Source organism: Melitaea cinxia, chromosome 5, assembly GCF_905220565.1.
Source record: "Melitaea cinxia chromosome 5, ilMelCinx1.1, whole genome shotgun sequence".
Lineage (NCBI taxonomy): Eukaryota > Metazoa > Arthropoda > Insecta > Lepidoptera > Nymphalidae > Melitaea > Melitaea cinxia.
Window position 1 is genome coordinate 6,065,011 of NC_059398.1, and position 27,733 is coordinate 6,092,743.

At 31.7% G+C, this 27,733-nt stretch overlaps 2 protein-coding genes across 3 annotated transcripts; one reads left to right on the top strand and one right to left on the bottom strand.

The window, feature by feature from the left end:
• Window positions 1–179: 179 nt before the first annotated feature.
• Window positions 180–13,048, top strand: LOC123653472 (mitochondrial inner membrane protease ATP23 homolog). 2 transcript variants are annotated; one of them, XM_045589467.1, is made up of 6 exons: window positions 180–564; window positions 832–877; window positions 964–1,045; window positions 1,313–1,537; window positions 1,761–1,999; window positions 13,008–13,048. In XM_045589467.1, the coding sequence occupies exons 1-5, from the start codon at window positions 351–353 to the stop codon at window positions 1,953–1,955; spliced, it is 762 nt and encodes a 253-aa protein (XP_045445423.1). In that variant the 5' UTR covers window positions 180–350; the 3' UTR covers window positions 1,956–1,999; window positions 13,008–13,048. The 2 variants fall into 2 exon arrangements, with proteins under 2 accessions (XP_045445423.1, XP_045445422.1); XM_045589466.1 differs by lacking the exon at window positions 13,008–13,048 and having other exon boundaries at window positions 1,761–2,081.
• Window positions 4,164–27,733, bottom strand: LOC123653471 (glycine receptor subunit alpha-4-like). Its single transcript, XM_045589464.1, has 10 exons — window positions 27,208–27,733; window positions 11,422–11,489; window positions 9,670–9,737; window positions 8,979–9,199; window positions 7,817–7,899; window positions 7,269–7,421; window positions 6,465–6,663; window positions 5,939–6,146; window positions 5,381–5,491; window positions 4,164–4,530 (listed from the first exon to the last, which is right to left on the bottom strand). The coding sequence occupies exons 1-10, from the start codon at window positions 27,297–27,299 to the stop codon at window positions 4,315–4,317; spliced, it is 1,419 nt and encodes a 472-aa protein (XP_045445420.1). The 5' UTR covers window positions 27,300–27,733; the 3' UTR covers window positions 4,164–4,314.

A 27,733-nucleotide genomic window follows, 5' to 3' on the forward strand; every position in this document is an offset into this window, starting at 1 on the left:
ACAATTAATATATAGACAAAAAGTATTTAATGTAATACTCACACGGTTTATCACATATTACTTTAAAAGTTTCAAAGTTTCAAACATTAAAAAATTTAGTTTATTTTAAAATTTAAAGTTTATCTGTAGCAGCTGACACTGACAGTCTGAGTGCTGAGTACTGTGACAATTCTGACATCATATCATTTAAATTTTATAAATATCACCTTGTCTCCCTTGATTATCATACTTGTAAGATACGTAACTATACTACAACAAAATCAACGTCTTATCAAATGCTACTGTAGTTTTTTGTTACTCTTCTTTTTTCTTTTAAGACTACAAGTGAAATTTAATACATTAAAAGACCTATGTCTAACAACAATGAGGAAACATCAGCAGAAAAGCAGGATAGTAACAACAACACGAATAATGAGAAGAAGGAGGCTTGGGGCTATGATTTGTATCCAGAACGACGAGGAACGTTTAAACCTAAAATAACTAACGTGTTGATAGGTAAAGAGGGAAAAGAGGGTATTGAAAAAATCAAGTGTGAAAAAAATGTGTACAAATGTATCAAAGAAAGTAAGTACTATTTACTTATTGTAAGTATAAATAGTATATTTACTTTTTACTATTTGTGATACTGTGTGATACGGAATTGCTTAAACTATTGATAATATGAATGTATTCATTCATAATTTTATCATCATCATTTCTGCCTATTGCAGTCCACTGCTGGACATAGGCTTCCATAAGTTCAAGTGCAGGACCACATGTTATATCACTTTAAAATTTAAATTAAATTTACATTTTGAATTTTTAAAACAATTTTGTTTAATAATGTTTTAGGTCCAATAGTAAAGGTTATGTTGGCAGCATTAAGAAGTTCCGGTTGGTAAGTAATGCAAAATAAAATTAATTTGTTATTAATTCATACATTGAACTTATTATTATTTTAATAATTATAATTATGTTTTTCAGTCCCGTTGATATTCGGCGGCATATTTCTTGTGAGGTGTGTGATTATTCTGTCAGTGGAGGATACGACCCGCAATTAAATCAGGTGTTGTGCTTTTTATTATCTAAATTTTTATTTGGAATATATAAAGTGTGTGAGTGTCACCCCCAAGTGTGTGAGTGTCTGACCCTTAGTGGCACTTAAGAGTGACTTTTACAGTCATTGTAGCTGTTTATTTAAGATATTAGTATAATAGAATATCAGCATTTATTGTACCAATACTATTACGAATTTTTTTTTCTTATCTTTACTTAAATAATGTGTAATGGTAACCATAAGCTCGGTATGAATTTTTTTTTATTATATTTTTAGATTGTGGTTTGTCAAAATGTGTCAACGAGAAAGGGTATGGTACAAGGAGTATTGACTCATGAGATGATTCACATGTTTGACTATTGTCGTAATGAACTGGACTTCAGGAATATGGAGCACCTTGCGTGTACTGAAATCAGAGCCGCTAACCTCACACATTGCTCATTTACCAGCGCCTGGTCACAAGGAGATGCATCATTTTTAAAAATCAAAGAAGCGCATCAGGTAATCAGTCTGATTTCTTTAGGTCTAAATACAATTAGTTTGAATTTATTTTTTTTATCTATAAAAAAGCTAAATATTTGAATTTCAAGACTGTTTATTTACTTGTCAGCCATTTTTTATAATGTATTATGAATTATTGCTTAAAAAAATGAATAGCTTGATGACCAAGTTAGTTAAAGTTTTTGGTCAATATACTTAATGTCACATGTCTTTATAATTTCAGGATTGTGTTAAAACAAAAGCATTGTATTCAGTTCTTGCTGTACGTCAAATTGGAAAGGCAGAGGCTGTGGATATCATAGAAAAAGTGTTTCCTAAATGTTACAATGACTTAGAACCCATAGGCAGAAGAATAAGAAGAAACTCTGAAGATATGACAAGGGCTTACAGGGAAGCATCTTACTATGGATATGAGTAGTACCAAAATTATGAAAGGAAATGAAAATAGTGTAGATATATATAGTGTATATTGCGATAAGGATCATTGCAATTATTTTTGATGTAGAATAAATAAATAATAAAATAAAATAATATTTATTTAAAATAATGTCTTTTATTTCAACTAATATTTACACATACATTATGTTTTGTCAAATTTAAAACTTTATTTTCTTACTACTGGTAACTTAAAATATTATTTATTTAATACAAATATGAATTTAATTTAATTAACTTTTAATAGACAATATTATATACATATGAACAATATTTTAAGCAACATTGTCACATTTTTTAATATTTCTGTTTCAGTTACATATTTCATAAAGAAATGCAATTCTTTTTTAAATGTGTGTATTGTTATTAGATTTCTAGATCTCGGTGTGAGAGATATATCTACAATCTGTGGGTATTGAGATTTTTAAAATGTGAACATATGTATGATTTTTAAATTTTGTGCTTAAAAATTATTTGTGCTTTAACATAAGGGCCATTGAACAAAAGCCAGCAGATAAAGCAATAAATACTCTAAGACAAACTTAACAACATTTATTACTAATGACTAGCATAGAAATTTCGCATCTCATGCGCTTTTAATATTATTTAATTTAATATTGATTAATATACAGTTGCTTTTGGTGTTGTTTCCAATAAACAGACAATGTTCAAATTTAGCATTTTTTAAAATAGATATAGTAAATATAATTTGATTTTATACCTATATACAAAGAATATGCCAGATAAATTGTATATTATTATACGTTCTATATTGCAATTATTGACGTGCTTTCAAGGAGACTGCGTATTTGCTATATAGGTACCTACTATAAGAAAAAACAGTGTAAAAATTCTATCAATGATGTACAAGCTTATTTACACAAATATTAAATTTTATTAAATTCGCGAAGGCACAGCAATAAGGCGTGATATTCTAAAAATCTACTGAGCTTGAATGGTCCCAATATTATCTGAAAATTTAAGGCAAATTGTCATTTTTGTATATGCAGTCAGTGGCGCAGCGTGCCTTGGAGGGTCCTGCATAAAAATTAGTTGCGGGACCCAAATGAAGGTTAAAGATTTCTCATAAAAGAAACAAAAAAGAAACAAATTTCGAAATTCAAGCATTTTTCAGAGCAATTAATTGTTCATAAATATTAACGGGATCCCGCAATAGATAACCGATGTAGTATGTTGCCTACTTTTGGGCGCACGCTTAACCCGGGAAGAAGGTGATTGCTTTTTTTGACTTTTGTTATTTCTATAATGAAAACTATAGGCATGTATGACCCATAAAAAAAAATTATAACTTTTTCCCGGGAAGCACGAGATTAAGTGACATCGTGGATAATATTTTACTAATTTTTGCTTACACACGTTAGGGGCCTCTGTAGCCCAGGGGCGCTGTATCATTGATACGGCTGATACGGCGGTAGCTACGCCCCTGATGCAGTCAACAGTGACAAAAATAGTTTTAAATTATACGTTTTTACACGGAAATTTCTGGATGCTTTAGATCAATTAATATTTAAATATACAGAATGAAATATATGACTTAATGATCCTTAAATTGTATATCGAATTTCTATGCTTTTATAACATGTAACTGAAGAAAGTACTTATGCAGGACAATATATAAATAGACAATTCATAAGGTATCTGATAAAACAGTTGAAATCGTAAAGGTACTATAGAAAATAAAAAAATAATAAACGAAAAGAAATAGTTATGGTACACTTGAAATCAACATTTTAAATAATATGCTATATTAAATATTTATTTGATATTATTCTTCAGTCTATGTGAGAATAAAAAACAACTGCCGAAAACTACAAGTTCTACTAGACGAAATTAAGTTCTTGATATTATAATCTCATTTAAAATAAGCAATGGGATAGACAGTTCAATTTTAAATATAAAAGTAAAATAAAACTTTTGATATTTAGTAATATTCAGCTATTTGCAACTTATTAAAAATATTTAATATTTTAAAAATATTTTAGAAATTTTCAAATAATATCTTAAATATGTATTTTCACACCGACTCCACGTAAAGAAAAATATCACTTAACAACAATAAAAAAATATTTTATTGCCTTGCCATCATAGTACTACATAATTTGATTATATCATCAAAGAATAAAATACATCAAATACTACAAATATTGCATCTTTTTAAACAAACAGAAGATCTACTAAACAATTTAATCCTTTATACATATCCTTTAAACTTAAACAATAAATAATCATCAACAATAGTTCAAACTTTAATAAAACAACTAGCAGCTTATCTAATATTTACAATTGTCTTACACCAAATAGGCACTGTCCACTAAGTCACATTAGTCTGGCATCGCTCGGTGTGCTTCACTGAGGTATGTAGTCCAATAGATGATAGTAAAAAGAATAAAACATATCGGGAAAACCATAAGAGCAAACTTGTCCAGTGCCCCATGTTGGGCGCCACAAAACATAACGCCTCTATCTATCATCGCAGCAAATCTTACTAAAAAACTTCCTGACGTGTCACCTGGTATCGTCTCAAAAATTGGCGAGTCCTAAACAAAAGAAAAAAAAAATAATTCTTAATATTTATACTTTTTACAAGTATAAAATAATCCATATAAATTTTTAAATCTACTAGCTTTCTCGATATACTTGGGTGTGCAACGCGGTCAAAGCATTGGTGAAGATACTTATTTCATCTAGTTATTTAATTGGACTAAATTATAAGTAGACGGAGATAAAGCTTTAAATATACCTACCTACGTATTCGAAATTAGCACTATTCAAATAGTATAATACATCAAGGGCTTCATTGGATCATAAATTCTACCGCTTTGTCTATCAATGTATCTACACATTCAAACCTATTTGAACCAAACCTACATGAATGAATCAAAATGCAAAAAATCTGCTATATTATATGCGTTTACTGTACTGTGTTTAGCATGTCTCACACAGTGCACTGATATTTTTACCTTACTAACTGTTCTCGTCTCACATCCAACTTTATTGTCTCTTCGAAGCCTTCTTTCCGAAGAGGACAACTAAAAATTTTTTGACCTAATTTAAAAAAACATCGAAGTCATGCGCTTACATCGACTATTACTCAAATTGTGCCAGTAATAGTGGCATAGCCACAAATTTAATTTTTTAGTCTGATAGATTTATTTGATGCGAATAAGTGTTTGTTGAACCCTTGCTCCTACAGTTTTATGTGTCTGTATTATTAATTACGATGAATAGGTACATAAAAAATATTATGTTAATACTTCAGGTTAATAAGAAACTTAAAATGGAATGAATAATGTTACGGGTTGTTTAATTGTAATGTTTATGATTTCTACAAGCATTGTATCCTCATAACTTTGAAAATATTTATGTGTTCAATGCTATTATATTTACCCTTTGTATTGTCTGATGAGAGAATTGTTGTTTTAGTCCTTCATCTTCTACACTAAGCTGGGGAGAGAAAACGCCACCTTGTGGTGTCCCGCTGACTGGTGTACTTAATCTCTGTTAAATAACATACTTTGAAAATACATCACTTTCAGAACTCATAAGAGCATTTAAAGGGATAATGATCTCTCACGTTGTTAAGAAATTATTTCTGTAGATACTTAAAATATACGACCAAGATACGTATTACGAAACGAGACGCCAAATAGAAAAAAAATCAGTCTTTTTAGATTTATTGTATACAGCACCGAACACGCCGTTCATAGCGAACACCATGCTAATTATTAAGAGAAATGAGATGGGATAGGATACTATTATTGATATTGTTGTTAATCAGATATTCCCAGGAAAACTGGTTTTGTCTATGCGTAAAATTAGTATGTGGAAATGTAATTACAGGTTGGTTAGTGGCTTTCAGTACTGTTACTTTTTAAAATTCTTTTTGTGTATTTTAGTTAGGTGAATTTTAATTGTTATATTTTATAGATAGAAATAAGCGTTTACCTGTGTATGGTTGATATGCAAAGGTGGAGCAAGTTGAGCAGCGGAAGCCGCTCGTCGAAGATCTTGCCGCCGTCTGCTCCAACTCTTATCATACCGGATGCCGAATAGTACCACAAAATATTCTAATAACGCGAGGAACACGAATATGGTGCATGAGATCAGCCAAACTTCAATGCATTTCAACTCAAGAGCGTCTGGAGAATTAGTGCTGAAAAAAGGACAGACAGGCTCGTATACTTTTTCGGGTATTCTAAAACAAATAAAATTATTTTAGATAGATAGATAGAACATGCTTTATTGCACACCACTCAGAAAAGATTTACATAAAATACTTTACACATAAAGATAACAATGTACAAAGGCGGTCTTATCGCTTAGTAGCGATCTCTTCCAGACAACCTTTAGTGTATTTTAGTGATACAAACAAAAAATAAAATAAAATCAATAGTTCATGTAAATTTTTCTTTTTAAAATGGAATAAAGAAATGGAATTTTATACAAAATAAACATAACAAAAAAAACTAACCTTACAGTGTCAAACATGGTAACCAACGAGAGTAAAGTGGTCACCAGCAACACCATGCGACCAGGAACAATCTCTGGTATGACGCAGAAACTACCCCATGATATTATAACAAAGAGAGAAGATGGAAGATAGCTCTCTAGGAGATAGCCCCGTAGTTCACGAGAGAGCTTGATTTGTAAACGTGCTGCGGAATGCTCACCTGTAAACGTTTAATATTGGGAAAACGTATGAAAAACACGGAGTTTTTAAATTTATAGTAAGATTGCGAAGATAGTTAAAAGTTTACTCGTACACATTTAATACTAATTTATCTATCTAATAATAGGAGAAGTACCTATCTATTTCGGAATATAAATAATAAAAATCTGTGTTTATCTAGGTACCTACCTACACACTATTACTAAGACCATTTAATTAAAACATGTATAATTATCAACGAAGAAGAGGTTTAGTTTATTATAGGAGTGAAAACGGTATTAATAGGTACTTAATTTATTTTATATAAGTATATTGTATTATATAAAAAGTCACATTGAAAAGCCTTTCTGAGTGAAATTATATAGATAGGTACATGTTTTATTTAAATGTATCTTACAATTAATGATACTCACAAACATCTACAAAAGATAATTATGCTTGTAACGAACGTTTTTTTTTAGTTGATTACTTACAAAATGCGTTTTTCCATCCGTAACAAGCACAAATAGCGTCATGCAAGCGTAGGTAATGCATAGCGTTAATAAAGATTAAGTACAGTTTATTACGAGCGCACACTGAAGCGCAAAGCAATAAGTTTACATTTACCTTCACCAAAATTTCGAATATGTTTACTTTTGTCTGTTACAAATGTGACCACGTATTTTGGGAGGCGAAACTCGCGGCGCTGCTCTCCGGCCAGGCCGAACCACGGCGCTACTTCGCGCCATTCGAATCTCACGTCTTCCCTTGTATACTTGTCTATATCAAATTGAATTTGGTTTAAATGTCTTATTTATCGATATATTCCAAGATACATTTTGTAAATGCTCAATTATTGCGCAAATTTTGGTCCTTTTATCCTGACAGGAAAAATTTAGAAAAAGGTTGAAACGCGCACTTTTTTAATACAACAAGTGTTGTAGTTTTTCTTTTTTTTAAAGTTTATACAAGTTTTTCGTTTCAATACTTAAATACAAGTATATCCAAAAATTGAAATTTTATTGTTTCCTATAAAAGACAATCTTTTATTCTAAGCTTTAAAGATAAAGAGCATTTATGTCCATTTTTTGAATGAATGACACTATGAAAAACGGAAACTTAATTCGTCCGTATTATTAAATTAATACTACATATTTCAAAAACGTTTTACTTACAGCTACTAAAGTCTATAGCACAGTTCTGCACGTCTAGAGGATACAAAACGAAGTTCATTTCACATTTTATGGTGATTGTAGCACTGAAAATTAAACATATTATCGTAAACACACTATATACTTAAAACGTCCATTGGTCGACATTCATTAAACGTATTCATAGGTATGTATTTTTATTGTGATTAGTATTTTATTATTAAGACCCTGATACGATTCCGTTATGACAGAAAAGAATTTTGTATTATTCCTAAAGGTTCAAAAGTAAACATCATCATCATCATCATCATTCCAGCCATTGCAATCCACTGCTGGACATAGGCCTCCACAAGTTCGCGACAAAAATGCATGAACTCATGTGTGTTGCCCATAGTCACCACGCTGGGCAGGCGGGTTGGTGACCGCAGGGCTGGCTTTATCGCACCGAAGACGCTGCTGCCCGTCTTCGGCCTGTGTGTTTCAAAGCCAGCGGTTAGATGGTTATCCCGCCATCGGTCGGCTTCTTAAGTTACAAGGTGGTAGTGGAACCTTGTTATCCCTTAGTCGCCTCTTACGACACCCACGGGAAGAGAGGGGGTGGCTATATTCTTTGGTGCCGTAGCACAGCACAAAAAGTAAACATTAGAAAGTTATTTATTACTTGTATACCTTTGTGACATGACTGGAATAGAACAATCGCTCCATTTCGTTATATAGATAATATAGATGTAGATAATATATTTTTGTCCCTCAAAAATAAAGTTACTTTAATTAAATGTTGCGGGTTCGATCCCCGCACATGACGAACATTTGTGTTGGCCATACAGATGTTTACCGTGGTCTGGGTGTTTGTGCGTTCCTTGTGGACCTTCCCACAGTACTTCGGAGAGCACGTTAAGCCGTCGGTCTCAGTTTTTATCATGTAAACCTGATAGCGAACGTTACTCATAGTACGGAATATATCCGCCAACCCGCATTGGAGCAGCGTGGTGGATTAAGCTCTGATCTTTCTCCTATATAGGGAAAGAGGCCTATGCCCAGCCGTGGGCTATTACAGGCTGAAGCGTAAATAAGCGTTAACTAAATAATTGTGTAGATATTGTGTAGATAAATATTTTGAAAAGCATAAAAATATATATAACGTGAAACGATAACGAAATCATAGTAAGAAAAAAGTTAGACGAACCCAATACTGACTGAGACGGTGCGGTTGGCGTACAATCGTAACGATGCCATTTCTTGAAGTACTGATAGTATTCTCATGGTCTGCAGCTGCCATATATACAGGTCCGGGGTCCAAATTAACTGCCGGAACTCCCAGGGCAGGTCGATGTAAGGCATGCCCGGTGGCACCTTCAGGCGCATCTCTTCCCATGACACTTGCAGGAAAACGTCTAATGTGATCTCCTTGGACAATACAGAGCCACGATTATAGGGTTTTAATAATTTTACAATTTTTTAAATTCTCTTATTGATTGTTAATATTGCGACAAAAAAGGTTAGGTACTATAAAATTAGTTTCTTTGCGTATTTATCTATCCAACACAAGTTGAGACGATTCTAAGTTGTATAATATGTTATAAAATTAAAAGAAGTAAGTTATAAGACACACATTAGTTATAGTACAGGTCATAATTTTTTTTAAAATCCTTATATAGACGATAGATATTAGACGAACGGATAGCCTGAAATCTTTTTAGTAGATTTCAAACAGTATAAAGCTGTGTAGAATATTACGCTAATATATACTGTTTTAGAACGTTGCGTTCTAAAACTGAACAATAAATATTATAGAACAATAGTAGAAAGACTTATTTTTTAAATTCTTAATTATCGGTTAAAATTAAAAAAAAAAAAAAATATTGGCCTAAAAATACCTCTCTATTTTCGTCGACTCCAGAGACTCTGTTGACGTTAACTCCAATATAAACTGTCGTATTTTTACCTGTAAAAGTTAAATTAAAATTATGCTTTTTAAATCGGTTTCATTGAATTTTTATAAACCAGTTGCATATCCGTAGTTTTCAGGTAAACGGCCATTAGATTTATAGCTTTGAATTTTAATAAGTTTTATTGTTTCCTGACGGATGTAAAATAACAAAACACATTGTTTTGTTGTAATTAAAATGGTAATCAGAACCATTGAGGTAAAAAAAAATTAATACATTAATAGCTGTACAAATGCTAGCCTACTGGATCACTTATGGAGCGCTTGGGTCCGTCATAACATGGATTCGATTTGCGCAACGCATCCAGTGGACTGTTATCCTTAATCCGTGGTTTTATGGCGCCCATCGGAGATATCACCGATATGCTCCCGTCTTTACTATCGAGCTTGCTGAACATAATAAAATTAACCTAACCAAGCCAACCTACTTAATGAAAGATAAAAGTAGACTGAATTTAATATAATATTGTTTATAAACGGTTTAGAATTTTAATTGATAGGTATTTTTGGAAAGTTTAAGCAAACATCATTTACGAAGCAATTAAAAGTTAGGTAATAAGTACTTAGTATCTTGTGTCTAATATTAATAATGTTTTAAATTGGATACGAGGTATTAATCTTGAATAACAATCTTTGATACCACAAGAGCTATCAAAGTCATGGTCAGTTTATGGTAAATTATTGCTTGTACAATGATTGGCCAAACGTTGGGTCGACGTGTTGTTGTTTTGCTGAATAATATCCGGTCTTAAGTGGATAGCTGTCTAGTTCGCTTGATTCATCAACGCGTTACGAAAAAGGTTAAAAATACATGCTATTAAAAATAACGAACTTAGTTTCCTAAAACAGAAAAAAAGATTATTACATTGCGGCATTACCTTTGACCTTTTTGTGTGTTCGGGCGAAGGGCTCGCGTTATTGCGGATTCTATTACTCTCGCGGTATAGGTTTTATCAATATAATTTCTAGAATTTAAGATTTTTATTGCTTTTCATTTAAATAATATTTAAAGCTAATATTTATAATAAACTTCGAGTGATTTTATAATTACAGTTTTAATTGACGAATGTTACATTACTCAATCCATTTATTTCGCAAATTAAATTTACATTAACAGACAAAGGTTTAGTTAGCCATACACGAATTACTAGACATGCCACGTGTTAGCTGTCATGTACACATTAAAAATATATGAAATAGTGTGTATATGTTCATTTAAACTTTATAACTATATGAATTTTTAGGAAATTTAATAAAATTTATCAATTTTCCATTAATATACGTTGTCGTTTTATAAAAAGTACCTAGGTGACCGAGCTTAGCTCGGTATTTTTTAGTAAATCATGTTTTTTGCAAATCATAAATACGAATTACATAAAAGTCGTTTCCGACCAGCCGGTTTCCGACCCGAGCTATTACAACTTTATTGACAATTGCAAAATTTACCTTCGTATTCTAACGATATTGTAGTCATTTTTTCATTGCCCACAAATAGGGATTTATCCCTACATTTTCTTAAAATGAATCCTAGCTAGATGGATTTATCGCCCCCGAAACCTCCTATATACTAAATTTCATGATAATCGTTGGAGCCGTTTCTGAGATTCAGATTTACGTTTATTATTTTACGATTATTATTTATTTACGTTTTATAGTATTAGATATCAAGATTTTTACTTACCAGGTGGAATGTTTCTACTGTAGTTTGTTGGAAGTTGATATGCATATTGGTCTATGTACAGGATCTGGCTGAAAAAAAGTTACAGAAATTATATACGTATTCACCAGTCCTAACTATTTATATCTTGTTATTTGAAAGTATTCATTTATGTTTCTTTTTAATTTATTTATTTACTCTTTGTTGTACACCACAATATGCAAATACAAAATAATAATAATAATACAGACAATAGAAACATCTAGTAATAACATTCGGTGGGTATCTCTTTTAATCACTTCAATTAACTGGGCTCAGCCGAAAATTGTTTCCATCCCCACCTTGTCGACTCCGACAATTTCTTCCTTGCCTACTAGAATTGCGTTAGCACAATCACTACTTTTACCAATGCTTGACTATGCAGATACATGTTTTCTGGATCTTAAAGAGGAGCAACTACATAATCTTGTGTGCCTTAAAAATCTCTGTATATGGTATGTTGGGTCTATGTAAAAATGACCTAGTCTTATTTTCGTAATAAACTCAACTGGCTCCCAATTCATCTTCGCAGGAAAACTCACCAAATTCTTTCACCTCTATTACTACTCTACTATGTACTATTTAATCCTAATGCTCCTCATTATACCTTAAATAACGGTTTACGTTTCTTTACAGTTCCCATAAACGTCTTTCCATGAACGTTTCCTTAGATCTGAATTCAATTTGACTCTGAAAACTCCTTTTCATTCTACCTCGTACTCCAAGTTAATGCTGTCTACATGGGGAACTAAGCCTATGCTCAAGGTTATCTGGAAGAACTATCTCTCTAGCGATAAGATCCCCTTCGTAAATCTTGTTCAGTATCTTTTCTATGTGTCTGTATTTCGGTGTACATTAAAAAAAAATTAAAAAAAAGTAAATAAACGAGTAATACCAATAACTCTAGAAAGATATTTCTATGTAAATGGTTAAGAAAGATTAGAGCACGTTTTTAAGTAAGAAATTTAGGTTAAATGTGTATCTACAAATAGTTGTGAAATATGTATTTCATATCTCGGTGTTGAGAATGATACCATTTTGTTAGAGCAAAAATTTGTTATCATAAACTAAATATTATTTTCATTATAATATTAATAATTATATTATAATGTTGAATAATTTTTACAAACGAGAAAGTTCCAAAAACTAATGCACAGAACCACTTAAAACAGTTCTTTTAGAAAAAATTTACATACGTATTAACAACAGTCCAAAAGAATCTACAACGAGATATGGTACTACTCTTGATATTGTTTGTTCAAGATATTTGCACAAAATAGAATCGCAAGCATATATATCTTATTTTATATAGTTATGACAAGCCAACAATTGTTTCACTAATAGAATTTAATGATGAGAATTGATTAATAAAAATTACCTTTATTATAGTAAACTTTTTTAAATTATTTATGTAATTTATACCGTCGACTAAAATAAATAAAGACACATGTTTTTTTTATTTCACTTAATAGTTTGAATTGTATTTACTAATGTCAGTAAAATTTATTAATAGCAACTTATAATATAATAATAATAATTAGATAAATAACATTAAACTAAAAAACCTTAAGTATATATATATATATATATATATATATATATATATATATATATATATATATATATATATATATATATATACATAATATAATAATTAAAAAATATTATTTAAAGGAGTCCCTTTAGGCAAGGTTCCGAAGATACTGGCAGCGTTCCCCCTTTGAATAGCTAGACTAATTCTTTGTCCGAAGTAGCTGCCAGCTCTTCGGTCTCCTGTGACGTCGAATAACCTTTTAGATATTTCCTTAAAAAGGGTTATAGCACTAAGACCCCACGGACCAAGGGTCTCGACACCGAATGGGACAAAATCATATTCGGAGCCTAGACTCCTGTATTTGTCTGCTTTTGTTTTTTCCGCCGCTTCACAAGCCGCACCAGCTCTGTTGTTGGTTCCATGTAGATGGGAAGGGGCCAGCGTGTCTGAACAGGTTGCATCCCATACCAGCACCCGGCCCATCTTCCATGGAATCAAACTCATACCGTCCGGTCTCTTGCCATCGTCTCTTGCAATACCAGTCGGCTCAAGTAGACTTGGCACGTTGACGGTGGCAAGGGACCGGCGTATGATATCGTTAAGTGCGGCATGTCTCGAGAAGCGGCCTGCACTTTTTAGGCATGACAGACCGTGATGTCCTAGCTTATCGACATCACTGCCACAGGGACATTTATGAGGAGCGCAGACCGGAACCCCAAGCCGTAGACAGGTTGCGATTCGGAGCGTGTCAGGCTCAAGAAATGTACCTGTATTTGTCAAAGGGTACGCGTGAAGCCAGTAGCCGGCCTCATGCGTACCCACGGCCAAAAGCCTAGCACGCGCCGAGCCTGTACTACAGCTTAAAAGATTTTCATAAGTCAATTTGCAGTTTATGTCGTCCCAGCTCCTCTGTGAATTTGGAGAAACTGGAAAATTTTGACCTGGGCATGCAATTAAGAAAGCGTTTCTAGCTTCTTCCAAACCAGCAATCTCAAAGTTTGAAGGGGATGCCCTTAAAATTTTACTTATGAGATTTGCTGAACTATGGACAGAAGATAGAAAGGCTGGTAAAGCGACACTGGAAATTTTGCGAATCCCTAAACCACCATAACGGATAGGTAGGGAAGCTTGGGTCCAAGATTGCTCGTTCAGTTGCATATTAAGAATCGATTCTAAGCTAATTTTGATTAAGTCGTCTACTTGTGTTAAAAGATCTGGGTGATTCCAAAAGGAGCAGCAACGGAGCGATTACGAGCACTAATTAGAATTTCCAACGTAAGATCAATAAATGATATTAATGAATTTAACATGGAACGTCAGTATGTTTGCGTCGAGTTCGCTAATCCCGTTAATGGCTAAATATCTTTCGTAATTTTCTCACACGCCCTCTGTTTCTTGTTTGCTATAATATTATTTTCATGGTTTTGTTCAGCACAAACTATGAAATATAGAAATGTGTTTCATAAGCACGATAATGAATGTATTGATATTTGGCAAATACCTACGTGGTATCGATAGGGGCTAAAATTATAATTCTTGCAGTGTATGTATTTGTGATACCTAAATCAAAACCGTGCTTCCAGCATACGCATTATGTATATATATGTCTCTTATTTCTTTATTTTTTATTATTTTAGATTATATTGAACATTTTTTAGAAGACAACATTTAAAAAAAAGGGGATCTCCTAGACGGGAGAACCCTGTTATTCTGAGATACTAGAGAGAGATTGTAAAAGTGTGAATTGTACCTTTACTCGTTACCAATAAAGTACTTTTTTTTTGTAAAGGCAACCGTGAGCAGAGGAAACTCATTTCAAATTGGTACTGAAAAGTATATATCATTATTACATACAGGCTTTTATCGAATTCTCTTTCTCTCTACATTCGAATTCGATGCAAAAAATATCTAAAGTTAAATGTTTCATTAATTATGTTTATGACTTGGAAGAACTGCCAGATAACGGACTTTGTAGCACATTTTGAGCATTAAAGGTACAAAAGCGATGTGTTAAACAATGTCTACATTATTAACTGTCGTTATGAAAATATTTTAGCTTTTATATTGTGTTTACTCATGTAGACACAGATAATAAAATTAATTTAATATCGAATGGAGACTACAAAAGCACGTGTCTGAAACACTATTAAATATAAGTATTATGAAAGCAAACTTCGATGAACAACGAACTTGATATAAAATTACTTTACCAATAGTGTAGCGTGTTTCATAACTTGTCGATTGACAAGCAAAATGTTTTTGAAAATTTTTATTTGATATTTGTTATTGAATACATAGTACATACTTTTTTCACAATTAAACCCAAATAAGTATTTCATAAGTTTAAAAAATTGGTTAAGAAAAACTTTTTTGTTCCTTGTTTAAAAAAAACAGTTTTTAAAAACTTGTACTAAATAAAAACAATAAATTAGACTGAAAGTAATTAAGTTGCATCAGATGCCGGCGGCCTAAGGCATTATCGCTAAAGCACAGCGATATCTTACAGGCAATATTTAATAACGTAACTAATAAAAAAAATAATAAAAAATAAAAAAAGCATTAAAAACGGCCCATGTTGACAGATTATTTTACATTTATAAATTTAATATAAATGTTTTTTTTTTCTCTTTATTTAAGGAGTTTTAGTCCATAAGGACTACGCCAATCCATAGGAACATCACACATTTACATACAAGAAATCTAAAATTTCTAATATGTTCATTTTGGACACAATCCACCACAATGTGAACTGCATCTTCAATGATGCCGCATTCGGTGTTTTTACCTGTAAGTAGTAGTATTAGCTCGTTTTGAATTTTTGCCATAACATATTTATGCTTTAAATAGTAAGACAGAATTATTGCCTTGATATGAATGCTTTAAATAATAAGACATAATATGTTGGTTAGCATATGACGCACCTACATTTATACAGATTCTCTTTGAATATTAAGAGTAATCTGAATGCTATCAGCAAATATTATAACTATATCCCATATGCGTTTCGGTCTAAGATGTGATAAGCCTCCGGTTTAGCTGTTTATTTGTAGATCATATCTTATTTGTTCAGAGTTGCACTATGCACGTCGGCTTGTTTAATATCTTAACTAGATACTGAAACCTCTGAAAGTACCAGAAGGCTTATTTAATAATGTAACATTAATTGGATGTTTTGCTAAGCGTTTTACATTTTCCCCAGCGTGTGTGACGCATGGGCTTTTACTACTGGTTTCGTTTACCCTATCGTAGAAATATGTAATATGGTTTGTCGATCTGGTAGCAATAAAAACATTGAAAATTAAAAATAGGAGTATTAATTTTATCAACAAACTAAAACAGTTTGAAAATGATTTTTGATTTAAAATGAAAAAAAAATAAAATAAAGTTATATAAAAATATATAAAATATATATAAAATATAAAATACGACTAAATAGTCAAAAAACGCATATGAAATAATTGTTTTAAATCATTAATCATTAATCAAAACTTTGAAAGAAAATTATTTTTGGATCTAATTACATATAAATTTAGTTTAAATAAAGTATTCATTGATTTAACATCCTAAAACATTTTACAGGAAGGGAGATAAAAAAAAATTAATTTAAAGATATTTTCTACTCTGAATAATGATTGCTATGATAACAACAGATACCTACCGATAGTTTTACGTACTCTTCGATATGCGATAGGGACTCATAAGGTCATTAACCCAGGCTGAGAGACAAATATTTTTAAGAGTATAAATATATGCCCCAAGCGTAAATTAAACACGCTATAGTCGAGGTTCAGGCGGTGGTAACTACATCAGAGCGATTGTATTGTCTTTGTGTCTGGTAAGTTGCAGTTATAAGCACTGTTTACTTCTCTATAGTTTATTTACATCTACTTGATAAAACTGTATTCTACTGACTGTCAGCGTCTAGCCTAAATCGGTGAAATAAGAAGAGGTTTTATAATTATTTAAATTAACATAACCTAACGAAGTTTAAGTGTAGTGCTGTGTGGCTACGGCGTAATAGCATTTATCCACCCCCTCTTATACCGTGGGTGTCGACTAAGGATAGCGAAGTTCCAATACCACCATGGAAATAGCGAAGCCGACCGATAGCGGGATAGCCATCCTACAGCTAGCTTTTTAATTACATAGACCGAGGACGGGCAGCAGCATCTTCGGTGCGACAAAGTCAGCCCTGCGGTCACCACCCCTATGAGTTCGCGTCAAAGTTTCGGCCCTCAGTTTGGCGCGAACTTGGAGAGGCCTATGTCCAGCAGTGGCTTGCAATCACGGCTTTGGTCTTAGGTATGTAGTTGCTAGTAGTCCAAGAAAGGTCGAGTTTCTATTTTTTATTACATAATCGTAATGCGACTAGTAAAATTGAACGAAACGGCAAAATTAAAAAAAATATCGATAACTATTTGATGCTTATAAACGATGAATTAATATTTTAAGTGGAGTCCGTCGTATTGTTAGAGAATCGCCCTGGATTTATAGTCAAAAGATTTTAAATAAAGTGAAAAAGAATATTATACAATGAAGACAGACATAAAATATTTTTAAATTTTGTATTCGAGTGATATGAGTGACAATTATAACCATTGTGAACATAAACATAGATTTTAAATGAAGGAACCTAAGTAAGAAATAATAAATTCGGGTTCGCCTCCTTCGTGCGAGAATACACGAACCCCTTAACCTCACGAGCTTACACTATCACTATAATTAAGGGCTCTACGATGACGAATCAGGTGTAGCACTACACAATTTAAGGATTGGGAAACCAGTAGCAACACAACATAGTTTAATTCCAAAGGACGTTGCGCTTGTGCATGCATACTGCATAGTCTTAGCCCATTGTGCCCAAAGAAATAAATGATTTTAAGTAAGATTATTGCTAGGCGTAGAGCTACATTCTGCCTAGGTCTGTCAGCAGAAGACTCTGGATCTTCTTAATCGCAAGTTCTGAAACTGTCTCTCCTTCTACATTCTTCATCTATTATTTCAAATTTTTATGCTCATCTATAATATAAAAATGAGTCGCTGAATGTGTTGCTAAGCGCAAAACTCGAGAACGGTTGGACCGATTTCGCTAATTCTTTTTTTTAAAATATTCCTTGAAGTACACGTTTCACACGTTTCTATACTCCCATACAAAAGATTTGTGATAATACTTAAAAGTCAATTTGAACTTTAATACCATACGATAAAGTTTGTGTTAGGCGATACGAAGTTCGCCGGGTCAGCTAGTTTCTAATAAAATATGAGTAATCATTTTTTAAATTATATTAGAAATCTAGTTTTTTCTTTATTTAAATTCCGTGTCCACTTTAAAAATATTACAAGTTTTACTATTTCTTTTAATCGTTCTAGGTCATCGGTTTGCACTTGCAATATTTAATTTGAAATTAAATAATATGCATATTTCACCGCCGGTCATTCAGCTCATTAACATTTGTACACGTCATAGTGTTATTAAACTTATTACAAAGAAAAGGTTATGTTTTATTATTCCTTTGTTCTGTTTATGATGTAATAATGATTTTTTTTTCACGACATGATACCTGTGTTTCTTTGTTTAATGGTAATTATAAACATTGGTTGGTACTGTTTTGCTATGAATCACAGCACAAAAAAAAGAATGTAAATATGATAAAGTTAATGTAATCTACTTTCGAAACTATTGTACAATAATAATTCAGATTTATTTATTATCTTTTTGATGATGTGTGGATAAGAGTGCATAATTAAGAAATTACATAGATGCCTAATATAAATAAAAAAATTATTTGTGCCATATACCTACTATTATTTATGTCACATATTAGCCGATAATGTTTGTTTGAAAAGCATGTTACATCATAACGAGTGGTAATTTAAGCTCATTAGCATTAAGGCTAAAGAGCTATAACCACGGTTGACGGAGTCATTTCTCACGTGTCCAAAATAGCTTATTAGAGCACTAAACTAACCAAACGGTTTCACTTCATTTTGTTTCGTATTTTTTCTATCATAAAGTAAAGAATATGACTATTACGTATATTTTAACATTTTTTTTTATATTTACCTATATGAAATAATAAGTTAAACATTAAAGAAAACAAAAATTAAAAAAAAATAAAATTAAAACAATTAAACATTTTTTTTATTAATTTTTTTTTCAGACACAAGACATTTCGTGAATAAAATTAATGAAATGAAAATATTCAAAGCGAAGAGGCAGACAGAAACAATAGACAACTGAATCAACACACAACAAGAATAGCTAATAGAAAATTAGCTTCATATCCTTGGCAGTTATTATCTATTTGTCTATTATATTTTTAGATGCACTTTTATCCCGATCTGCGTAAAATAAACAACATTTTAGTGAACTGTTTGCAAACGTTGGCTTAAGAACGCTAATGTTTAGATTTACTGACATTTTACGAGTATGTCTCTATTATCACAAGAAACTATTCAAAATACGAAAATAAGGCTAATTGCACATAGTGACCGTTTTATAAAAAATTAAATTAAAAAATTATTCGTATTAAGCTTGTGAATTTTCTGATTTCAATTAAACTATAGCTTATTAGGTTCTTTACTTTTACAACTGATTATTATTAGAGTGTTCAATATCTCAATACTTTTTATAAAGATGATTTTGCGTCAATTTATTATATTTACTAGTATTTCTCGAGTTATTTTTGATTTCGAGCTATTTACAATTGTATATTATAACTAGTCTATTTGGTGTATTAGAGTCTATCCTTCGGAGTAACATCCATTTATCCTCACTAGCTGTCTAACTTATGAAGTTAGTAGTATTGGACAGCAGGAAATTTCCTGCTCAAAATATGGAACGGCCCGGCTGGGTAAGTACCTCGCCTACCTACCCCTATCGCCCTGTTTGCAGTATTGTGTTCTTGTTTGGGAGTGACCCAGTGCTCCTGGGGGAATTGGGGATAGGGTCGACAATGCGCTTGCGATGCTTTTGATGTTGCAGGCGTCTAAAGCTACGGTGATCGCTTACTATCAGGTGAGCTGACGCTTGATTGCCGTCCAACTTATAAAAAAAAGATATAAATTAGTTTAAAATAAAACATTAAGTGAACAACACAAATGTAATCTAAATATTGTTCATGAGAACATCCATTAACTATTTATGAGAAAACAATTGACTTCGATATCATTTTTTTACCACGACGCAAAAAGAGTGTTAAGTGTTATGAGTTAGATACCCATGTTTGTATGTGTGGTCTGTGGTATCGTAGCTCTCGAATAGATAGACCGATTTCGATGCGATTTTTTTATGTGAAAGCAAGTTTCCTGCGTTGTTTCTTAGCTATGTTTGGTAAACAACAATGCAGCGGTTTTGAAGTAGTAGTTTGTAGAGTCTCAACTCTACAAGATTAAATATGCACTGAAATAATGTAGTTATAACCCTCAACTGTATACAGATAATATATAATTTAGTATCGTGATACATGCACTTTAAAAATCTATTTAAACATTATTAAAAGTTGCACAATAAATTTAGATAATTATGTTCTTGTTAAACACGAACAATTACGCTGAACAATCAATTAACATGGATATTATCAAATATTATTTCGTTTTATGATCTATATTTAGCCACAAACAAAAGTATTCAAGCAATTATTCAGCGGTTAACAGCGTTTGATAGCCTGTCACGGCAGGTATGTGTCGTATCTTGGCGACAGGCCAGCTCGTCTGGAGACCAAGGATGATGCTTTTGACACATCAGAGAGATATCACAGAAACGCGTCTCCCCTAATTTATACCAGTATTTTGATGTTAAACAGTGATTTCGTCTCTTTGCGGTTGTTTGTCATGACAGATTAAAAAAAATCTTAAATAATGGTTATACTTTTGGTTACTGGTAACACTATAATAATATCATATTATTTTTAATATGAAAAAGTTACATTTTTTTTAGAGAACTACATCAAAATTTCAATCATATTAATACTATGAAATAATATACACATAAAAATTTAAAACACAATGTAAAGAAGATATAAGACTCGACCTTTTTCTCTTTTTAATTAATTGTAGTCGTAAATTAAGTTTTCTGAATACTATTTAGTGATATATTTATCGCTAGTATGATGAAAACATAGTTATGTATTTTATTGAATATCTTTAGTAAAAGTGTTTGAGAGTATTTGTTATTTTTTTTAACAACATTTATTATTTATAAAAATCTGTTAACTAGGACCTAATATCTATAAAAGTGAGTTTCTTTTTATGTATAGGGTCACGTAAAATTTAGAATAACAATAACGATACATTTCTGTATGACTGGCATACTCTATTAATGTATGTGCCCTATATGCTTTGATGAAATAATATTTTTTCATACATTATAAAATGAAAGCAAACCAAATAACGCAAATAAAATGAATAAAATACTTTTTATTACAGCTTACTAGCTTGGCTAGCTAATTTTGCACTTTTTATGCTAGTTATGATGCCCATAATTATGGTTTAAGAAAATCGAAATCGATAATTAAATTAAATTTATCAATTCACGAGAAATAATTATTAATCGGTCAAAATTGTTCTACAAACTTGGTCTTAGCAATAAGGTTAAAATTTAAGAAAAATTGTTGAATGCTTAAGCAGTTGTATAATAAGAATTTTTTATTTACAACTAATTGCTACAATGTAGTAATTATTACTTAATTTTTATAATTTACGGTAATCTTAAAATGACTCTTACATGTGCATCATAGTTGCAGTTGCTGCAAGAATACGACACACTTGTGGTGCAATGATATGTATTCAGAGCGAGGGTTTATTTCTGTTGTCACAGTTACCCGACCTGCCGGTTATATTTGGATTAATAATGACGCAGATGCTAACTGGTTAATTTTGGCGCCATTGAAAGGTTATTATTGTCATTAAACCTGTGTTATAGTTTTACGGCTACTTCCAGCAGAATACATATAATTCTCAAATTCGCAAGTTTTTATTCATTGTATCAACTTGTTCGTTCTTTTCATATTTTTATGTTTTAGTATTTACGTGTTACTATCTATTATATTGTTTATTATTGTATAAGAATTGAATCTATAAATATAATAATCATTACAAATAATTTAACACTTGAATTAACCTTGCGTTTGTTTCGAAGGAAATAAGATGTTAATTATAGTTTTTAAGAATTGGAATTTCAATGTTTTTTTATATTAATTGCTATGAACTAAGTAAATAATAATTGTTTTGCTAAGAATAATAACGAGTTTATAAAATACTAGATTACTAGAAAATTGCAAGTAATTAAAGCTATTGAATAGAATAGTACAATTTTTGATAAATCTTTTACGTCATTATTTTAAACCACGGCTTCATCATCAAATGTTATTGACGTTTAAAGAACAATATGACCGAGAATACAGAAATTATTTGTTAGTGTTTCATTTTATGTTACAAAATTTAAACTAATAAATAAAAGACGTCAAGATTTCGGCGTCCGTCGGTCATGTGGATCAGGAATATGTGAGACCGAATCAAACATCTTTATAATTACAAGTAGATCCTTGTGAGTTTCGTTATAATCCATTAATATTTATTTGTTTATTCTTCTTTGAGCACTAAAATACAGTCGTGTTCAGTAAAAATACAAAAAAAAAAAAAAAAAAATACGTACAAAGGTGATTTTGTCACTAAAAAAGATGTCGTAAATTTTTTTTTGAATTTTTTCTTCGGATCGAAGGACATAATCACTTTTTCACAGGATCTTAGGCTACATAATTGTCGAATTTGAAGTGAATCGATCGAAAAGTGAACTCACTTCCGAATTTATTGTATATAGTATGTCATTTTATAAAATTAGAACCCGTTTTTTAAATAATATAATAACAATACAAAACTATACCTAAATAAATAATATATATTTTTAATTTCACCAAATTTTCTTATTACTTCAAATTACATTAGAATACCTACATAAATATATAAGGTATAAGATTTTAATAACTTTAGATTAAATGTAAGTCCTCCTACTTTCTTAATTCGTTCCAGGGTATTCTAATTTAATATTAAAAAAAATATATTTCTCCCAATAGCTATACATATGTTCATTAAACTATGTATCGTCATAACAAAATAATCCGAACAATCATCATGTAAACAATATCTGAAACCCTTTCATATTAACCCTAATCAAAAATTCCTCATCTGTTCATGTATTAGAGAATCCTAGGGTATGAAAAATCTGATAGAATCATAAACGTTTTAGAATAATTCGGAGAAATAACTCGGAAATCAAATACATTTTTGATGTAGCGTGATGGATTAAACTCCACCTTTTTTGACATTTTATTTAACTATTGAGAAGTATTCGTACGTGTAATGAGAAGTTTGATATTCAGGGAAATTGAGGCAAATTTTGTTTTCTATGATGGGATTTTTGTACATAATTGTTTTATATTAAGTAAAACTTTCTTAAAAGTCTCAATCATTTTTTTTATTAATCACGAGTATTATTAGTAATGAAACGTGGCAGTATAGTTTTAATTTTTAAACTATTTTTAATAAACAGAGTTTTTAACGTCACAATTTTATTAACTGCTGAATTTCTAATCAAAATTAACCTGTTTTAACGTACAGATAGATAACTAAGCTTATAAAATTATATATAATACTAAATATATCGGGCAAAGCAGAGTTTTAAAATACAGGGGTATTTGATATATTTATTAATCTGTGTTATTTACTATTTTGATATAGACGTGGTACAAATCGCTCAACTTATCTTGGCGCGCTGTTCGATATGCATATGCGTATGCTTGTATGTCGCAACTGTAATTAGTGTGACAGTGACAGTGAAATTTTAAAAAGTAAGATTTATTAATGTACGTTTTATATATTTTGATGTATACAAATACACCTAAGTGTACCTCTTCACCCCAGCTTTGGGAGGCCTATGTCCAGCAATGGACTGCGGTAGGCTGAAGTATTTCTTTACGTGCACATGCAGTTGCAGTATACACATACAAAATGTAATGCATATATAGAAACACGAGCTAAGATAACTTGAAACACAAATAAAAAACATAGTTTTCGTTTAGACTTTTTATTATATGTATACACTTCAGCCTATAATAAAATATATATAATCCCACTGTCATAATTATGTATGTGTTAGTTGTGTGTATTTTGTGTCATTTTTATACATTTCTAATTTCTTAAAAATGTCAGTGTCAAGCGTCGGTACCGGCAAATAAGTTTGTTTTGTTTATACAATTGGCTACAGTTTGTCATCACGTTGTACTGTAATGATTCTCCGTCAGTGTGACACATTTAACGGTAACAGAAGTTTTAAAGATTTTGAGTGTATTGTGTATATTATTATCAAACTCCAAACTTATTAAGGGCGTTTTTATATTTTTTCTTTGTTAATTTATTTATTCATGGAAACACTGCTGAAACGGATGCAAAAAACACTGTTGGAGTAAAAGGCGGATTTAACACTTAACTCCCAGTAAAGTTTTAGCCTAAACCGAATTGTACTTAATTTGTTTAATTATTAATATTAACTTAATCGACTAAATAGAATACTAAATTTTAAACAAGTGTCGTTAATAATATATATTCTCAAAATATCACTTTTTACAAAATTGTGGGTTCGATTCTCGCTTTAAGTCTGGGTGTGATATTTTTATTTGTATTTATATATGTATTATTTATATGTAAATTTATCAAAAATAAAAATTAGTAATAACAGTCAGCTTTTACCAATGACACAAGCATTAAGTTGCTTACCGTAGGAACAGATGGCCGTGTGTGTATGTTATAGATAATTGTGCTAAAAAGTTTGTTGTAAAGTTTAACGTGGAAATAGCTGCTTTCAAAGTCTACTATAAAATTCTGCAATATAATTTGCACTATGCACATGCACAATAAGACGTAAGATACTTTACAAGCATATCATTCTATAATAGCTAATCATTCAATTTATCGCATAATTCAATGTACGTTCATAGTTTGCTACGAAAATAGTCAAAATGGATTCAGAAATGGTCTAAACTCGTAATATTATACTTATAAATAGTTTCTTAGTTTATCAAGTGCTTTAGTTTTAAGCATTTTTGTTTATTTAGAGTACTTTAGTCAGTTTCGAATACGTGACTGGAGTTGTTCCGTAAGAGACATAACGTAATATTTAAAAATTATGTTCTATTACATGAATCATAACTAATTCTAATCTAAAAGCGAAACGTAAATTGAAAATTCCTATTTCTATCGATATAGTGACTGGTATACCATTATATCTATAGACTAGCTGTGACCGCAACTTCGTCCACGTGTAATTTAAAAAAAAAAGTTATTGTTCAGTTTGCAGAGTTATAAAATAAATAAATTTCTAAAATAAAAGTAGCCTAAGTTACTTCTTACTACATCAGATAACTGCCAGTGAAAGTCCCGTTAAAGTCGGTCCAGCCGTTTCAGAAATAAGCCGGAACAAACAGATAGACAGACAGACTGTCAGACAAAAATTATAAAAAAATGTTATTTTGGTATATTTACACAGCAATTTAATAAAAAGCGATTATTTTAATATTACAAACAGACACTCCAATTTTATTTATTTTTATAGATGTATATATAAAAGCGCTGTTAGGCATTAGTCTCAGAGTCACTCACAAATGTCATTGTTGTTTCGTTGCTTCACACACGATTCTATTTCCCATATTTTTTCCTACTGCCTTATATCTTAGGAATAAACTTAAAAAAATCTCCTCGTCTCCTATGACTCGATTATTTTTATACTACTGAGTTTATTTTTAGTAAAAAGAAATAAAATTTATCTGAATGTTACTAAAAGTGTGATTTGCTAGTAAGTACGAAAACAATTTTAATTACCAAAATACATACATTGACTAAAATTTAAGATACAATATCGCATCGTAAACATAAATCACATTTATGAAAGATAAATAAAAGTACACTTTGTTTATTAGCTACAACTTCAGTGTGAATAGAATTAATGTTATTTATCGTACGTTTCTATAACTCACAGTCGGTAAAAATATTGTGGAAAAACAACTCTTCAACATTTATGGTGACCTCAGTTGACGAATGAAATAGTAGGTTCTAGTAATGAGCTGAAAAATTGTTCGACAATTCTTACACAAAAATAAAAGCAGGAGCGGGTCCATCTCAAGATAATGTTAGCTTTATTATAGTTTCTATAATATACACAAATCCTAAATCTCATACAAGGTAGACATTCTTAAGTCTTAGGTTCTTATTCTTAAGTTCTCATACGTATAAGTTGTCATAATTTTCATCAATGTTTAGTTGTTACAAGTGTATACTTGCTTAATTTTTGTAGTTTGCCCAGTCGTAATCAATGGATTAGTTGTAAAACCTCTTTAGACTATAAATGTAAGTAGCGGTTAATTGTTTATAATTAGCCGTGCTATTGTTGTATGCAAACGCTTTTGAATTGGGACACGTCTACTAAATCAGTATGAATTGGGATCGTTGCACCTGGCCAAGCTTAGCGGTCAGTTGGTAGCAAGTGTTTATGTCAACAACGAGACTTGCCAAGCGACGCCTCTCGTCTCCTTGGACGACTCGAATAGAGATCAATTTTCCAAAATGCGAGTCGTGTGTTCGAGACATTTACTTCGACAGTTCGTTTGTCAGAAAAATATTTTAATTTTATTTTTAGTTATTTGTTTCGGTATGTGTTTTAGATATTTTTTTGTATGTACTTGGCTATATGAAGATTTTGCTTCGTAAATAGATAATTAATGATAATCTGAAAATGACAAAATTGTAATAGGAAACATTAATGGTTATTTTTTTATAATTATTAATTAAATTCACCATCTTCTGAAGTTTCTTTATATAACTACTTTTCAACATGTAATATAAAAAAAAGTTCTATAAATGTCAAATTAACTAAAATAAGACCATAAAAACTTTTCGTTACAATTGTTTCGAGGTGACATATTCGAGAGGTAACCATATCAGACCTGCCTGTGCCACTCTAACGCAGTCGTAACAAGCATACGCCTTGTATCTTGTTGAAATTTTATTTTTATAACTCATCCGAGGTCCCCGCGACGTTAGCCAGATATTAAACTCTAAAATAATTTTGTATTCGGCTCGTAATAAATTAACGGGTTAAATATTCTAAAGAGTTTTAACGTCGAAGTGATAAATATATGTTTATTATTCTTGTTAGAGTGACATATTATACTTTTTTGGTAGCGAACCTTGCACACTCGAGCAGTTCCTTGTTGGGCGTGAAAGAGACGCCGTCACCCCGAGCGATGAGTGCCAGCAGGGGCACAAGGAGCGTCCACATGGCGGCTACGGGCGCGCGGTCCGCCGGCGCTCGTCGCTCGCGCACTCCCTCACAACACTCACTCGCCAGCACATCATCAGCTCACGAGGCACATCACAGACCGGTCGAGTTGCGAGCTGTACCGAATCCGGCGGGTCGAGGTCCGAGAAGCAGAGAGCGCGCCGCGATACTGCGCTACTCGTGATGTTGACGGCGGGCGGGCGCGGGCGCGGTCACGGGCGCAACCTTCGTTTCCGCGCGATCTCACCCTGTGATGCGACGCGACGCGAGAAACTACATGCTACGCAATCCGCTACGCTGCTGGCGTTCGCATGAGTGACGGTTCAGAAGTGATGTACTGTCGACACTAATATTTATGTACATCTAGTTAACGGTGACATCGCACAACCTTGCCGGAGCTGTTATACATAACATCAAGTTCGGATATATTCTTC

Coding starts and splice junctions, on each gene's coding strand:
- LOC123653472 (XM_045589467.1), top strand. CDS start 351: ATGTCTAACAACAATGAGGAAACATCAGCAGAAAAGCAGGATAGTAAC. Junction 565..831: donor GTACAAATGTATCAAAGAAA/GTAAGTACTATT, acceptor ATAATGTTTTAG/GTCCAATAGTAAAGGTTATG. Junction 878..963: donor GCATTAAGAAGTTCCGGTTG/GTAAGTAATGCA, acceptor TATGTTTTTCAG/TCCCGTTGATATTCGGCGGC.
- LOC123653471 (XM_045589464.1), bottom strand. CDS start 27,299: ATGTGGACGCTCCTTGTGCCCCTGCTGGCACTCATCGCTCGGGGTGAC. Junction 7,422..7,816: donor TGCTATAGACTTTAGTAGCT/GTAAGTAAAACG, acceptor AATTTGATATAG/ACAAGTATACAAGGGAAGAC. Junction 4,531..5,380: donor CTCATCAGACAATACAAAGG/GTAAATATAATA, acceptor TCTTTTGTTTAG/GACTCGCCAATTTTTGAGAC.